The 15,317-nt window shown below is 45.4% G+C and overlaps 1 protein-coding gene across 9 annotated transcripts in view; it reads right to left on the bottom strand.

Annotated features, from left to right (window-relative positions):
- Positions 1 to 583: 583 nt before the first annotated feature.
- COL20A1 (collagen type XX alpha 1 chain) overlaps positions 584 to 15,317 on the bottom strand; it is a 122,538-nt gene continuing 107,804 nt past the window's right edge. For 7 of the 9 annotated variants that reach the window (XM_075901042.1, XM_075901045.1, XM_075901047.1 and 4 more), the window contains 5 exons: positions 13,202 to 13,268; positions 10,428 to 10,616; positions 5,620 to 5,697; positions 4,092 to 4,247; positions 585 to 1,895 (listed from right to left, as the gene is read on the bottom strand). In XM_075901042.1, the coding sequence (XP_075757157.1) occupies positions 1,882 to 1,895; positions 4,092 to 4,247; positions 5,620 to 5,697; positions 10,428 to 10,616; positions 13,202 to 13,268 (504 nt within the window). In that variant the 3' untranslated portion in view covers positions 585 to 1,881. Of the gene's footprint in view, positions 1,896 to 4,091; positions 4,248 to 5,619; positions 5,698 to 10,427; positions 10,617 to 13,201; positions 13,269 to 15,317 lie in introns of all 9 variants that reach the window. The other 2 variants (XM_075901041.1, XM_075901048.1) reach the window with 2 other exon arrangements.

The following is a 15,317-nucleotide window of genomic DNA, read 5'->3' on the forward strand; positions in this document are numbered from 1 at the left end:
ACTTTTCTATTTACAGTGTAGAATATTCCTCGTACTGCAAACACGCACCTTAGGGGAAAGTTCTAGAAAATTACTAATGATTAATCCAATGGAGTTTCCTAAAAATTTACTCAGTATTTATGGAATGTAATGATCTTTCTATGTTTTGTGTTCTGTCCTAGCTGGGTTATGACTCTCTGGACAAGTCTACGTAATGGTTCAAAAAGATGTACATATGGGCTAGTACGTATTATATTCTATAGATTTTTCCATAAGAATGAGGTATATTCCTTTGTAATTGCCTCTTAGAGATACATTTTTGTAGGGAGGTCTTCTGTATCTATCTTGGGTATTTCTAAGGGGCCTAGCAACATGGCTCCTAAATGTTGGATAAATATGTCTAGAAATTCAAGTGAGCTAGCTGTGCACAGCTACCAGCATTGCAGATGTAAATGAGTGTTTGTACATGTGCATGATCATCATGAGTCATTTGTGTACAGTTATCCAGTGTGCCAATAAAAAGAGAAAATGTGCACGCATATTAGGTGCCTGGCATGCAGGCTTTGCTGCATTCTTTGTATCTAAACTTCTTTCTAGAAGTGATACATGGAGTGTCCATCCAGATTTTCAAACCCCAGAGACATTTTATTCACAGAATTGGCTCTCCTTTGTGTCAATAATCCAGGTTTAGGAGCAATTATTGAAAGCTGTTACAGTGTGGCTCTGGTCTAAAGCCAATAGAAGCTGTTACAATATAAAATAACAAACAATTACAATTCAGTTGTTGCATTACCAGTATCATTTGATATCAATATGTACAATTATAGGTTGAACCTCTATAATACAGACTTCTCTAGTCCGGCTACCCCCCTGGTCTGGTATCATCAGCAACCCAGTGGAAGCACTCCCCAGGACAAACCAGCAGGCTCAGGCCAGAAGCATTGCCAAACTAGGCAGCCAGCGGGCAGCAGAATCTCAGGCTGGCATTGACCTCCCTGGTCCGGCAAATTCCCTGGTTTGGAGTAGGTCAGGTCCTGATGGGGCCGGACCATGGAGGTTCAACTTGTAGAATGCGATACAATAATACCTCTAGTATCATACTGCTAAAAGTGAGACCTATGCAAAACTGTCCCTATGCTTGTAGAAGGAAGAGATGGAGAAGTCCAAGGAGTTATATAGTTCATCCTTTGTCAATGAACAACTGCTCTATTTTCTGCTGCTAGGCTTGAGGTGGATGAATCTAGACTAGGCGCTTGGGCTTCCATCACTCCTCTGAAAAAGGGATTCCCTCGTCTAATGATAATGAAACTGAGGAAGAGTTCAGTATTGTTCTAGAGGCAGAAGCTATAGCAATAGTATACGATTTTATTCTATTCTCCCCTGATAGATAACATGGCAGGATTCCCACTGAAGGGATTTGCATCTTTCAGCACCTTGTACGGTTTTGCTCAGGTACTGGTGACTCATAATAATGGCTGAAAAAATAAAGCACAGGTGGACAAACGAGCCATTGCTCCAGACTGTTTTTAAGCATGTCCCATATGATTCCCATTACTTGTGGGTCAGCTCTCTTGTAATTCCTCCAACAGTATTTTTTTTACCCCTGTTGTGAGACATCCGACTTCAATTCAGACACACCAGTTATCCAGTGTGAAATGGCTCAGACAGTAACATAGGAATATAGGTGAGAGAGGATGACTAGGTATTATGTGCATGCCATCTGGTTTTATGAGCACTGTTTTATGCTTAGAATTCTATGCCTCCATACAAAAATCCAGTGCAGCCAGAGAAGAAAGTTTGAATTTGGTGTCCAAGTTGCAGTTATACTCTGGCCAGATGGAACTTTAGTGCAGAAGTTCCCAAGGGACAGAGACCTGTCCAAGGTAGCCCATGCCTCAATCATCATGGGATGAAATCTGCATTTGGAGACAAAAATGGGAGATATTAATGAACAGAAGAATAAATAAAACATAAGGAACTGAGGGTGCATAATTAGACATTCTCCTTACAAATTTTTACTCGGGAACTAACTAGTTTCTGTACTTTATAGAACTTAATGTAGTTGGGAATCTGAGAGTCAGGGAGGTATATTGAGGCATTAATATGTCATGTTATTGATACCATGAAAGAACCGAAAGTTGATTGACAAGACATACGAATAACCAAATAGCTCGTTATGAGGAGAAAAAGCCACATAAGGGAAAAGAGGGCCAGCCGTATGGAACAGAAGCATCTTTAAAAATCTACTTTGCCTTCTTCAGATGTGGTCCATATAAATCAAGATGAAAAGAAATGCAGATACAGGAAAGTAAAGAAGCCCATTTCCAACTGACAGGGAAGATGAAAATATCCTTCATCAGAAGTCTTGAACCCATTCAACATGGTTACAGAGCAGGCCAGTCTATAGACATGACTGCTCTGGAAAAAAAATGGTTATTTTGAGGGGGAAGTGAATTTTATAGACCGGTGGTTCTCTAAGCATGGTCCGCAGAGCACTATCTTGCAGGTGGGCCAGGGGCTCAGGGATCACCCTCCTCCCTCAGGGTATGTCTATACGAGCCACCCTAGTTCAAACTAGGGTGGCTAATGTAGTCATTCGAACTGGCAAATGAAGCCCGGGATTAAAATATCCCAGGCTTTATTTGCATGTTCCTGGGTGCGGCCATTTTTAAATGCCCGGTAGTTCGGACTCCTTGCCCGCGGCTACACACAGCACGGGCTAGGTAGTTCGAACTAAAGCCCGTAATTCGGACTACCGTTACTCCTCCTGCTGAGACCCCACACCCTCACCCTGTTCTTGCACCCTCTCTTCCACCCATACTCCTCACCCGTGGCCTGTTCCTGCACTCAACTTCCCACCCTGCCCTCCCACCTCAGCTTATTACTGCACTCTACCTCCTGGCCAGACCCTGCAGCCCCACCCCCTTTTGCACCCATTTTGTCTGGTGTTCTGTGGAAAGGTCTGTGTTGAGCAGGGTGGGCCATGGGCCAAAAATTTTGAGAACCACTGTTATAGACTGTAGATGGTCAGTCATGTGAGAAGGCTTCCTGCAGCAGAAGTTGCTTTAATTATTCCAGATTGAACATAAGAACTAGAGCTTAAATTGTTGCTTAACTATGTAATATTTTACATGAGCCAAAGTCAAATATATCCAGTTCAAGGAGGACACAAGTTCCTCATAATGACAGCCCCTGAAGTGCATTACTGCTCTGCCAAGTGACCATGAGCTCTTCACCGATGGCAGGGTTATGAATTTGGAGGGGTGATGCAACAGAAGCCGGGTAGCATGTCAAAAACATTCATAAGTGCTTCTCGGAAAGAATTCCCAAGTCCGTTCATGAGGTGCACAGACGAGGTCACATCCAAGTGGCTGTAGCGCACCAGGAGTAGTGTTATCTCACACAACCCGCAGCCTCTAAGACCGGCTTTAGTCTGCCACATAATGCCTTTTGCTGTGAGGAAGGCGGGGCAATGTATCTATGGGTGTGTCTAGACTACCTAGTTTTGTCGACAAAAGAGGACTTTTGTCGACAAAACTATACCAGCGTCTACACTACCGCTGAGTTCTGTCAACATAATGTCGACAGAACTCAGCAGTTTTGTCGACGCTGGTATACCTCATTTTACAAGGCATAACACCTTCTGTCGACAGAACTCTGTCGACAGAAGGTATTATTGCCTGTAACATTGCGTCCAGACTACGGAGTTCTGTCGACAAAGCAGCTTGCTTTGTCGACAGAACTCAATGTGTGTGGACGCTCTTTGTCGACGGAAGTTTTGTCGACAGTATCTGTCGACAAAACTTCCGTCGACAAAACGCGGTAGTCTAGACGTACCCTAAGAGAGATATGGACAGATGCGTAAAGAGCAGAGCTATTCCATTGTCACAGGTCAGTCCTACAAATGTTGAACATTCCACAGCCAGTCAGAAGAACGAGGTTTGTGTTAAGTGTTTAGAAAAGAATGTTCTCCAGGACAGGCTGTCCTTGAAGCATGGGGGAAAATAAAATTAAGTAATAATAATAATTAATACAGTTAGCCAGGTAGCCAAAGATATATCAATGGGGCAGCTTCTGAAAGCATCATCATCATATAGCGAATCAGGACGTACCTCTTGTGCTTGCCCTGTAGCATCCAGAGAAATCACAACCACCTGGGTAGCCGGGTGCCCCGGGATGGCCTCTGGCACCAGGAAAACCTGGAGGACCGGTGCTCCCAGGGGAACCTTTCAGACCTGGGTTTCCTATGACTTGTTCTCCTGGAGGGCCTGAAAAATGAATGGGCTCTCAAAGGCTATGTCTACACTGGCATGATTTTCCGGAAAAACTTTATCGGAAAAGTTTTCCGTTAAAAGCATTTTCGGAAAAGAGCGTCTAGATTGGCACAGATGCTTTTCCGCAAAAGCACTTTTTGCAGAAAAGCGTCCGTGCCAATCTAGACGCGCTTTTGCGCAAAAAATGCCCCGATCGCCATTTTAGCCATCGGGGCTTTTTTGCGCAAAACATTACTGTGCTGTCTACACTGGCCCTCTTGAGCAAATGATTTGCACAAGAGGGCTTTTGCCCAAACAGGAGCAGCACAGTATTTCCGCAAGAACACTGAAGATCTTACATGAGATTGTCAGTGTTCTTGCGGAAATTCAAGCGGCCAGTGTAGACAGCTGGCAAGTTTTTCCGCAAAAGCAGATGATTTTGCGGAAAAACTTGCCAGTCTAGACACAGCCAAAGCGTATAGTATAACTCTGCTCCTCCTATGCCACCAGGATCCTCAGGCATGAAGCAGCCAGCCACTTCAGGGCAGCCCCACACTGCTTTAAGCAGGTGGCTGTTCCCTGTGGCTCTCTGCCCTAGACACCAAGGAGAGACTTTATGGAAACCAGCCAATGGAAGCTGAGAGATTTTACTAGGGTTGAGGTCAGCTCACAAATCCTCGCCCTCCCCCGATGCCCAGAACAGAAAGCCACAGGGAGCAGCCAGCTATTTTGAGCAGCCTGAGGCTGCAGTAGGCAGGGATCCTGCCTTGGGGTCCTGCAGGGCTGGTGGCTGTGATCCACCTAAGTAAGCTCCTCCTGGCCACAGTCTGCCGCTGGCACTCCAGGCCCTTCCTCCCCCAACTCCCTGTCCCAGGTCACCATCCAAACCCTCTGCACCATCCAAACCCTCTGCACCCCCCTCTCCTCCTTCCCAAGATCACAACTCCCTCTCAGACCCCACACATGCCTCTTACATCCCTGAGCCAGAATCCTTTCCTGCACCCACTCCTGTATCCTGTTGCCCAAGTCCCTGCCCCAGATCACAACCCCCTCCTTCACCCAAACTCCATCTCAGACCTCAACCTTCTCCTGTGCTCCAGTTCCTGACCCTGAGCTCCCTTCTGCACCCAACCTCCATCCCAGACCCTGAAGCTTCTCCACAGAAAGGTACAGCCCTTGACCAGCTCTTGGAGTGTTCCCCCACCATCAAAAATTATTGCCCACCCCTATACTAGACTCAGATTTAGGCTAATCTGTTCCTTATGAGTTGGAGCATTCGGTACACGGCTGTTGCAAGCTATGCTCAAGCTGTGTGTTCAAACACAGCTGAGAGGACAGATGAAGAGTCAATGTTATAACTGAAACCACAAGATTGGATTCACTGTACCAGCTCGTCCTCTGGGTCCCTGGATTCCTTCCTCACTGGCTCCAGGCAGGCCTTTCTCACCCTGGCGTCCAGGACTTCCTGTTTGAGCCGAGAGAGGTGTCACTTACCAGAGCATCACAGTTCCCCTGAATTAACACCTGCTAGTCCCCACATGCTGGCTCTTAGCCACTATGGTCTTTTAGAAAGTTGTGATCTTCAGTACCACACATCAACTCAAGATCTCCTCCTTTAACCCCTCCCATGCGGCCTTGTATATGTATCCTTGGGCATCCCTTGGCATTGGCCCCGAAATGGCACTATGCCCCTACACAGAGAATTTAAGTTTGTGGCTATTTTATCAAGCTGTGACTATAAATCAAGTGATCTTTCACTATTGTCTACACCTGCTCTGGAAGGGCCATGCGGTGCACACAGACAGCGTTAAGGCGTGGGTAACCCCTTGCTGTTGAAGGCCATTTTAGTGGCGCTATTGTGGAGCGTCCTCATCCATCTGCATTGTGCTGCTGCACCTGCAGCCTTCTGTGTTTCAGAGCCAGTCTTCCTGACCCCTTCCAGGCCTGCCTCCCTCACCCACCTCTTCCCACCACCAGGGGCCAGCAACGAACTGCAGCTCTCAATCGCTAACGCTATGTCTATACTGGCACTTTACAGCGCTGTAACTTCCCGGCTTTAGGGGTGTGAAAAAACACCCTCTGAGAGCAGCAAGCTACAGCGCTGTAAAGCGCCAGTGTGAACCAGGCTACAGCGCTGGGGGCCGTGCTCCCAGCACTGTTAGCTACTCCCGTTGTGAAGGTGAGTTATGTAGAGCGCTGGCAGAGCTTTCTCCCAGCATGCATGCTGTGGCCACACTTTCAGGTCAAAGCCCTGCCGTGGCTGTGCTTGACACTTTTAGTGCAGACAAAGTGACAGGTCTTGCTGCTTAGGGAGGGCTGGCTGGAAATCAGCAATTCCCCTGTGTGAAATGTTTTGAGGGAACCTGTTTTCATTCTGATGAGGGCTGAAACTGAGACCTTGCAACTGTCTAATTAAGACACTGGCCCTGGGATGTGTTAGACACAGGTTCAAGTCCCTGTTCTGACTCTAATCTGAGTCTCCCATGTTCCAGGTCAATCTCCTGACCTCTAGGCTAATGAATTAGTCTCACCTCCCTGATGCAATGGTTAGACTAACCCACTGGGACCTGAAGAAGAACTCTGTGTCGTTCAAAAGCTTGTGTCTCTCTCCAATGGAAGCTGGTCCAATAAAAGAGTGGAGCTCTCCCACCTCATGCTTCCACAAGGCATTTCTCTTGAGGCTTTTTGCAACAAAAGTTTTGGCAAAGAGATTTTTACCGGCTCTACAGTCCCCTAGGCAAAGAATAGATAGAACCTATTCTTGCCTAGGGGATCCATCTCCTCATGACCTGCTGGAAGAGTTGCAGGCTGCTACATCTCCTCGCTTAATTGTTTTGATAAGCCTTACGTTTACAGGCCAGACCTGAATGACTAATGGACTCGAGCCAGGGCCTGCTCTTCAGAAGGGTTAGACAGCCACCAAAGCCAGAACAATTTCCATTAATGTACAAGATTCTCCAACAACTACAAAAATACCCACTCAGGCATCATTTCTAAATGTTAACAGTTGGCTTTGCCTCTCCTACCCTAAAAAACATATGGGACCTGCTTCTGAGTCAGGGCTCTTTTGTGGGAATACATGCTTCGGAGAAGGGATAGCAGGAATCACCAGACAAGCCTAGGACTTGCACTGCAGGATACATTTCAATTCACAGTTCGACATTATCATTTACAAGTTTGACACTATTAACTTGGGCTTGAATAAAGATATTAACTGGTTAAGGCACTAGAAAGGCAATTTTCTTCACCTTTGATATTCACATTTACACATCTAAAGCTATGAACGGGACACATCCAACCTGACTCAATTAGCTTCATTAACACTGGTCTTACAACTGACAGGTAACTGCTTTTGCTGTTATATATACTCTGGATTCTGTATTTCCACTCCAATTCATCTGATGAAGTGGGTTTTACCCACAAAAGCTTATGGTTTATTTGTAAGTCTCCAAGGTACCACAGGAAAGCTCGATGTTTTTAAAGTTACAGACTAACACGGCTCGTCCTCTGAGACTCAGTGCACAGAGGGGTCCTTTGCGTTCTTTGCATCCCTAGCAAATATAGCTGCTTGCCCTAAATGTCCTTTCAACTGGACTGAGACACAACTTCAGTTATTAAGCTGCTGCATGGGGGATATTTTTCTTGTAGTGGAAAGAAAAAAACATTTTTCTTTTTACTTTTTCAAACCATCTCTTGTGTGAAAACAGCTGGTCAGCACAGTTAGTAGATAGCTTTAGTGCCTGCTCCCCTCTGGTTCTCCTCAAGATGGGGGAGAAGGGCTGCCCCAGAAGCAAACTTGCTATTAAGGAATTACTCTCCTACCACAGCTGGCTTTTCTAGAGAAAAGTAAGGAGCTACTAAAGGGGGGGGGACCAGAAACAACGATGGAGTCTCTTCCTTTGAGTGCTCTTGACAGATTCGGGTTGCTGTGTGAGTGGCAGTGTGAAACATGCCAATTAAACCACAACCTTTGACTAAAATGCGACATGAAAAAGCATCTCCCAAAAGGCGGGAGAGGCTCTCTTTGCAGATGCACACAGCCCTTTCCTTTGCTTTTGCTCCCAGGGGTTTCATCTTGAATAATGCTGCCGGGGCCTCTTTGGAGCTGTAGTCAGAAGATTCTTCTAACAGCCTTACCATTAATACACCCGTCTATTAAAACAAAGATGGCTGCCAGGAGGATGACGACGCCAAGATTTGTCACGTAATTAAACAAAAGTTCCAGCAGCGCTTTCTTCTGACTAGGGCAGGAGCTTTAAATTTGAGGCCAAGAGACCAGAGATAAGAAAATATTCTCTCCAAAGCCCACGAGTTCTACTCCAAAAGCAGCCAGCGAGTTGTTTTGCCTCTTGGGAAGGGAGAGGGGGGAAAGAAGCTTTGCACATTGCTCTCATTCCTACGCTAGAAAAAAAAAAAAGACTGTGGCTCCATGTGCTGGCAGTTTTATTTAGTCCTTATATTGACTTTTACAGGAAGTTCTGACCATGTAAAACTTCCAAATTTGGCCCAGACAATTCCTTTTGTGCTGGCCCAAGAGGCAGTTTTATGGAGTCTTTTGTACTCACATAGAATGAAAACCCACTTTGGATGGTGGGTAATGCTGCCTGGGCAGAAGGTTTTTTGTTGATGAACACTTACGGTGCATGAATGTCTAGAGGCATCCGTCAGAACTGCACTCTCTGGTGTGCACAAACATGCAAGGTCCCTGTCCCCAAAGACCTTACAATTGGTGACAGGTAACAATACGGTGAATGGCACAAAGAGATACGATCACAGCCTGGAATCCTTCCTGCCCCATAAAACTGTGCTTCAAGGCTCTCATCCTCCCCCTCCCCCCCCCCCCCCCAATATCCTCTGGGGCAGTCTTTGCATGGCATGGAACGGTAATTGTCTTATACCAGTCAGCCACTCAGCGGCAACATGAGAAAAACAACGTATTGAAGCTAACCTCACCCCCACCTGGCAAAGAGTTAAAGCATCTGACAATGAACACACCTGGTGTGTGCACACAAGTCCCATAGCCAGTCTATATCTGGTACTACCTGTCCCCAGTCCTATAAGTGCCTGTGGGGGAGGGATCCTTTTAGCTATCCCCTTGTGTGTATTTCCCCAGCTATCCAATAGCACTCCAGCCAGGGGAGATGCTCTGGCTTTTGTTGGGCAACGTAAGGGTTAAATAACGACCTGGGTAACTGTTACCATGGTAATGAGGAAATGTGGCACAGGCAGGCACTCGTCCTTTTGCTTGATAGACAAAGTTTTGCAACCCTTCCTCTCCCTTCCTGCTTGCTAAGGGCAGCTGCACAAGGAATGTGGCCAGCAAATGGATATCCAGCGTGTGTAAGAGGGGCTAGCTCCCCTCTCTCTTCCTTTCCCCAGCTCCATAAAGTTGCTCAGGAGCATGGTTGCTGCCCCTCCTCCCTGCATAAGCTGCTGATTAAGAGCTGCTCTTCTTTCCTTCCTAACAGCTTTGTTCTTAACACACCTCCAGAGGTTTCCACCTTGTTTTCCCCCTGTAGCCATCATCCAATGGCTGATTTCCTAGATCTGACAGAGGTGGGACCTGAATGAGGGAAACGGCAGATCACCTCAGGAAAAGTGTTCCACACGGAAGGGGCAATGTGAAGAGATGTGAAGAGTCATCCGCAAAGCTGAGGAGGGGAGGGTGGCAAGCAGTGAGTGGCTCACAGCTACTTGGGAGATCCAGTTAAAGAACGGGTGCTGAATTTGCTAAACAGACATCATGCCAGAATGAGACGTTTGGTTCCAAAGTGGAGGGGAATGGCGTATAGATATCCAGGCAGACCAGAAAGGCACTCACACCCAGGAATACTGGGCAGATATTCCACTTCTTTGCAATATTCATGAGGTGAGTCTGGCTCCAAGTGTCTTTGAACCATGAATGTGTAGTCAGTCCTGAAAGTACTGGGCTGCATAGTCTGCTCATTGCTACAGATAAGAGCTGAATAAACCCTCTGATCCAGTAACCTCTAAAACTTTGTGGACATATGGATCCTAAAGGGATCACTGTGGTTGGTGTCTATATATATATAAAGACCTGTGCTTTGAGGCTTATTTCATATTTATCTGGTACAAGAGGTTATTTTAGGTGCATAAGCCACCCTTCGTTAGCCACTATGTCTGAAAATATAAAGGCCATGGTAAAGCGCTGCTTAAGAGTATTTCAATCAGTACCTCTTTCACCAGGATACCCATCTTTGCCCTGCTGTCCTGGGATACCATCTTCTCCTTCTTCTCCTCTAGTACCAGCGGTACCCGGAAGACCTGGTGGTCCGGGTACGCCTGGCTTCAACATGTCCTCCCACATGGGAACCGGCTTCCTTGTATGTTCATGGATGAATGAGTCGAATTTCAAGACATGAGCTGAGAAGGCAAGTCAGAAAATAAACAGCCTCATCTGTATGCCAGAAGAGATGCTAAGATGAGCAAAAGGCCTCAGGTCAGGACCTCATGAATTAACCTGTGTGGATAAAATAAGATAGGTCCAAGAGCCTTTTGTCCACTCTTGGGCCATGCCCTAACCTTTGACCAGGCTTAGGAAAGGTTCTGTAAGTTCTTTCGATCAGAAAAATAGAGTTCAAGTGTGTCAAATGTAGAGCTATGAAATAGAGGATTAGGTTTGGAGCCAAGTTGGAGTCAGCGTGTGGTTGAGAGGCAATAGTGCTAACACACCCCACAAACTATTGGCTGTGTCTATTCAAGGTGCTCCTCTTCCCTCCTCCCTGCCCTGTAGCCTCCTCTGGATCCAAAATTACCACAACATTTAATTCCCAGGTCTGAGGTTGAAATGCATCACCGAGCCCTTGAAATCCTAAGGCATTTAGAAGTGAAGTTCTCATTTTGGACCATTTTTAGTTTCACATTTACAGTTTGGATGCTATAAGGTTATAAATTACATAATGTACATAGCAGAGAGAAGGCAATACTACAGTCAGTCTTAGAAGTGCAACGTACCACTGAGACCAGAGAAAGGATGATTTGGGTTTGAAAAAAATTACCACAGGTGGAACCTCTCTAGTTTGGCCCCCTTGGGATCTAACTGGTGCCGAACCAGAGAATTTGCCAAACCACAGGAAGTCAATATTGTCTAGCAACATTACCAACACTCCCACTGCTTACTGGGAGGCTGTGTCTAGACTACACCTCTCTGTCAATAGAGAGATGTAGATTAGGCACGTCGAAATTGCTAACGAGGCTGGGATTTAAATATCCCACACTCTATTAGCAAAAACATGGCCACCGCTTTTTTTCAAAATAGAGCTTTTTCAAAAAAAATAGCAGTCTAGATGCGGATCTTTCGAAAAAAAAACCCTTTTTCGAAAGATCCTGTAAATCTCATTTTTTGAGGAATACAGGATCTTTCGAAAAAGGGTTTATTTTTCAAAAGATCCGTGTCTAGACTACCCTTTTTTTCCCCAAAAAAGCTCCATTTTGAAAAAAAATGGTGGCCATGTTTATGCTAATGAAGCACGGGATATTTAAATCCCAGCTTCATTAGCAATTTCAATGTGCCTAATCTACATCTCTCTGTCAACAGAGAGGTTTAGTCTAGAAGTACCCTTAGAAGACATTGAGAGGTAAATTAGAGCTACACAATGGCACACTGAAAGCCAGGACTGGTGACTGTAAACAAACTTCATGGGACCACGTGAAACTTGGCCACTCCCATGATAGGTGGATATCTGGCTAACTAAAATCATACCAGACTATGGATGTTGCTGGACTACAGAGTGCCAGACTAGACAGGTTCAGCCTGTAGCTGGAAACACTGTAGAGTTTTCAAAACTACAGCTTGGCTGGTTGAGAGCCACTTCTGTTTTGTCTGCATGACAAGTTTGGAGCGGGGGGAGTAGTGAAAGTTGTTCCAGTGTTGGTTCACACCTATTTTCCATAGAATCAAGCCAAACTATGGAAACATTTGCTATTACAGAATCTTCTCCATTTCTGGTTTTATTGTACAGAACTCACATCAGGATGAATGGGTGGTCTGGTTTCATTCTGCATGTTCTGATTTTGCCCCATATCTAAAAAGCTTTGGGTATGAATAAAAATCACCAGGTGCTATGAAGTTGTCAGTCCATGCTGCAGGGGTCATGTACTGAAGAGGAAGACTCTGCTGAGGAATGGTCTCGTTATCTGACCTTGGGCAAAACACTAACTAGATCTCCCTGTGCATCAGTTGACCCTAAGCAACCTTGCTGATAACTCTTCATCCACCTAAAGGTGAACACTCAGTTCCTTAGTTCATTCCACGATCCAGGCTGCATCATCTGATCTGAGCTCTCCAAATTCCCCACACACCCCTACGCACCCACTCCAAATCAAGTCCCATGTTCTTCTCTGCTGTAGAAATGGAGGGATCCAGCGGTGGAGTAGGAGGGACCTGGTTCCCAGGGAAGCTAGAGGCTTCCTGACTTAGAGCAGGGCTGAGGAAAGGCAGGCAGAGCTGGGAAAGCTCTGGCCAGGCGAACTCCCAGGCTGCTGGACCTGAAGCAAGGCCTGAGGGTACTAAGGGACACAGCCAGGGCAGTGGCAGGTCCACAGCCCCTTGACAACGAGTGGCCATTTCAGACTGCAGTTTGCCCCTGAGGTAGGGGCTAGATGACGACTGGCTGTGGGTCATTAAGGCAAGGTGGGCATAGGGGGTTGAGGGTTCCCTGAGGAGGAGGACCCCAGTGTGTGTGGGCCCTATGAGAGAGCAGTACCCACAAGAGTTGATGCCACAGTCTGAGTCCTAACACAAAGTGGCGGAGCCAATACAAGGTAACAGCAGGCCTGACACCTGCCGAAAGGTGGGGGCTCCAGGGCTGAACGGCTAATTCCCAGAGTGACCAGCAGGAGGCGCTGCAGTGGTGAGTCCCACCATATTACAATGAGGCTCTTCTTTATGTGATGAAACTTCAAGAGCCTTAGAAGCACTACTGCCCAACGAGACATGTGATACTTACTCTGAATCATCCGCTCACAAGCCTGGCTAACCAGCTGGTAAATTGTGGCCAGCGATTGAGGTTCACCCTGGTGTAAAATGAAAAAGAATTAAATATTTTGAAATAAAGTGGATAGAATTAAGTTTTCTGTTGGCACATTCTTACCAACAGCTTGAGCTATAGAGATATTCATCTCTATCAGAGGACTCTATTTAGACATCCAAAGGCTTTGAAGCAATAAAATCTTAATTGGTAAATATCAATATTTTTGTTTTTCCCTGCACCCACAAATTGATTAAATAAATTTCCAGTCATTAATAAATGAAATGAACTGCAATTAAAGAGTATAGTTGCATATCTGTTTCTATAGCTTAAAGGTTGATAACAGTGTGTCTAGCACATAAGCCAGTATTCAGTGATATTTAAAGTTAATGATTAAATATTAATTAAATATTACAATTGGATGTCTTTGTGAATTTTTTATGAATGAATCTTAACTCCTACAGTCATGGGACAATAAATAATAATCGCTTTCTGAGGGGTTTTTTTTCCCCTTAAAATTTTTGTACAGCAGGATATAAGCAACTTGGACATAAACACTGATGTATGAACATTCATAACCCTATGACAACTGAACCCTGGCAGGTCTCTTTATAAAGCTTCCAGCTGTGGCTGGTACTGTTGTGATCAATATGCAATTCAGTACAGAATGAAATAAAAACTGGACACAAGGGCCAAGGGAAACAGTCAATCTCAACCCCAAAAAGTTCCAAACAGGAAAAGCTGGTGAAAAGGGGAGGTGATGAAATGAACACTCAAGTATCGACTTCAAATGGAAAAATCTTGCACCCACACTCAAAGAACATTGCAAAGAACAGCCTATGGGGCCAAATCTCAGAGGCGGGGTCAATTGACTTGGGCTCCCAGGACTTAGTTTGTGGGGCTGACAGTAGCAATGTAGACATTCCTCCTCCAGCTACAGCCACGCTTTGAAACCCAGTGAAGAGGGACGGTCTCAAAGTCCAGGCTCCTGTCTGAATGAGAATGTCTACACTGCTATTTTTAGCCTCGCAGTGCAATCCAAATCAATTGACCTGAGTGCCGAGAATTGGTGCAGAGTATTTTTCCTTTACAATGTGTATGTAACCACAGACCATCGCAAAGGGAACCCAGTAAGAAAGAGGTCTGTATCAGAGGCTTCTAAGGGCATAAGCCAAAGTCCATTGAAAGGAATGGGATGAATTCCATTGATTTTCAATCAAGTCCTGTGTGAGGAGAAACATCATGGCACATTCCATATTTGCATCACCTACGGGCCAGGCTTGAGTTTTTCCAGTTCTCATGTGTAATTTACTGACTGTCTGCATGCTGGTACAAGAGCTGTGTGGACTCTCTGCCTACATTTACACTTCAGTGCTATTTTGGGATACCCGAGGTATCCTGAAATAGTTATTCCACGTCTTTTGAGTGCACCTGTTATTTCGAAATATAATGGGCTCTCTAGTCCGACGTCCCTGTAAACCTCATTCCACGAGGGATGTTTCAGAATAGCAATTTATTTCTAAATAAGTGCTGTGTAGATAGCGCCAAATTTTGAAATAAGCTATTTTGAAATAACATCAAAATAAGATACGTAGCACAAATTGTGTATCTTATTTCAACCTATGAGTGCACTGTAGACGCACCCTCTGGCACCCGGCATTACCTAGCACCAAAAAAGAGGCTAAATAACAGAGTGAAAATCAACTAAGTCATTTAAGAGCTTAAATGAAATTGAATTATCTTCAAAGGTGCCTAACTCTCATTGAAATCAAGGTACCATAGGTGCCCAAATACTTTGGAGGGTCTGGGCCTAAGTGCTCGAGTTACCCTTGAAAATGGGATTCAGGCACTTTTGAAAATTTGAGGCAGAATTACCAGGTAAAAATTTGCTTCTCAGTAGTTAAATCCAGGGTCTCAGCTAGTATAAATCCTCTGATTTCAGTGGAGCTACAGCTATTTACAGCAGCTGTGGATCTGACCCACAAAATTTTGTTCTGAGTTAGTCAATTATTATGCAGTACATTTTTATAGAAAAATCCTTCCTGGGAGTCAAGCCATTGGTGAGCTCTCTCCCTCTCCCCCCGCCCCTTCCCTG

This window comes from Pelodiscus sinensis, chromosome 18 (genome assembly GCF_049634645.1).
Source record: "Pelodiscus sinensis isolate JC-2024 chromosome 18, ASM4963464v1, whole genome shotgun sequence".
Taxonomy (NCBI): domain Eukaryota; kingdom Metazoa; phylum Chordata; order Testudines; family Trionychidae; genus Pelodiscus; species Pelodiscus sinensis.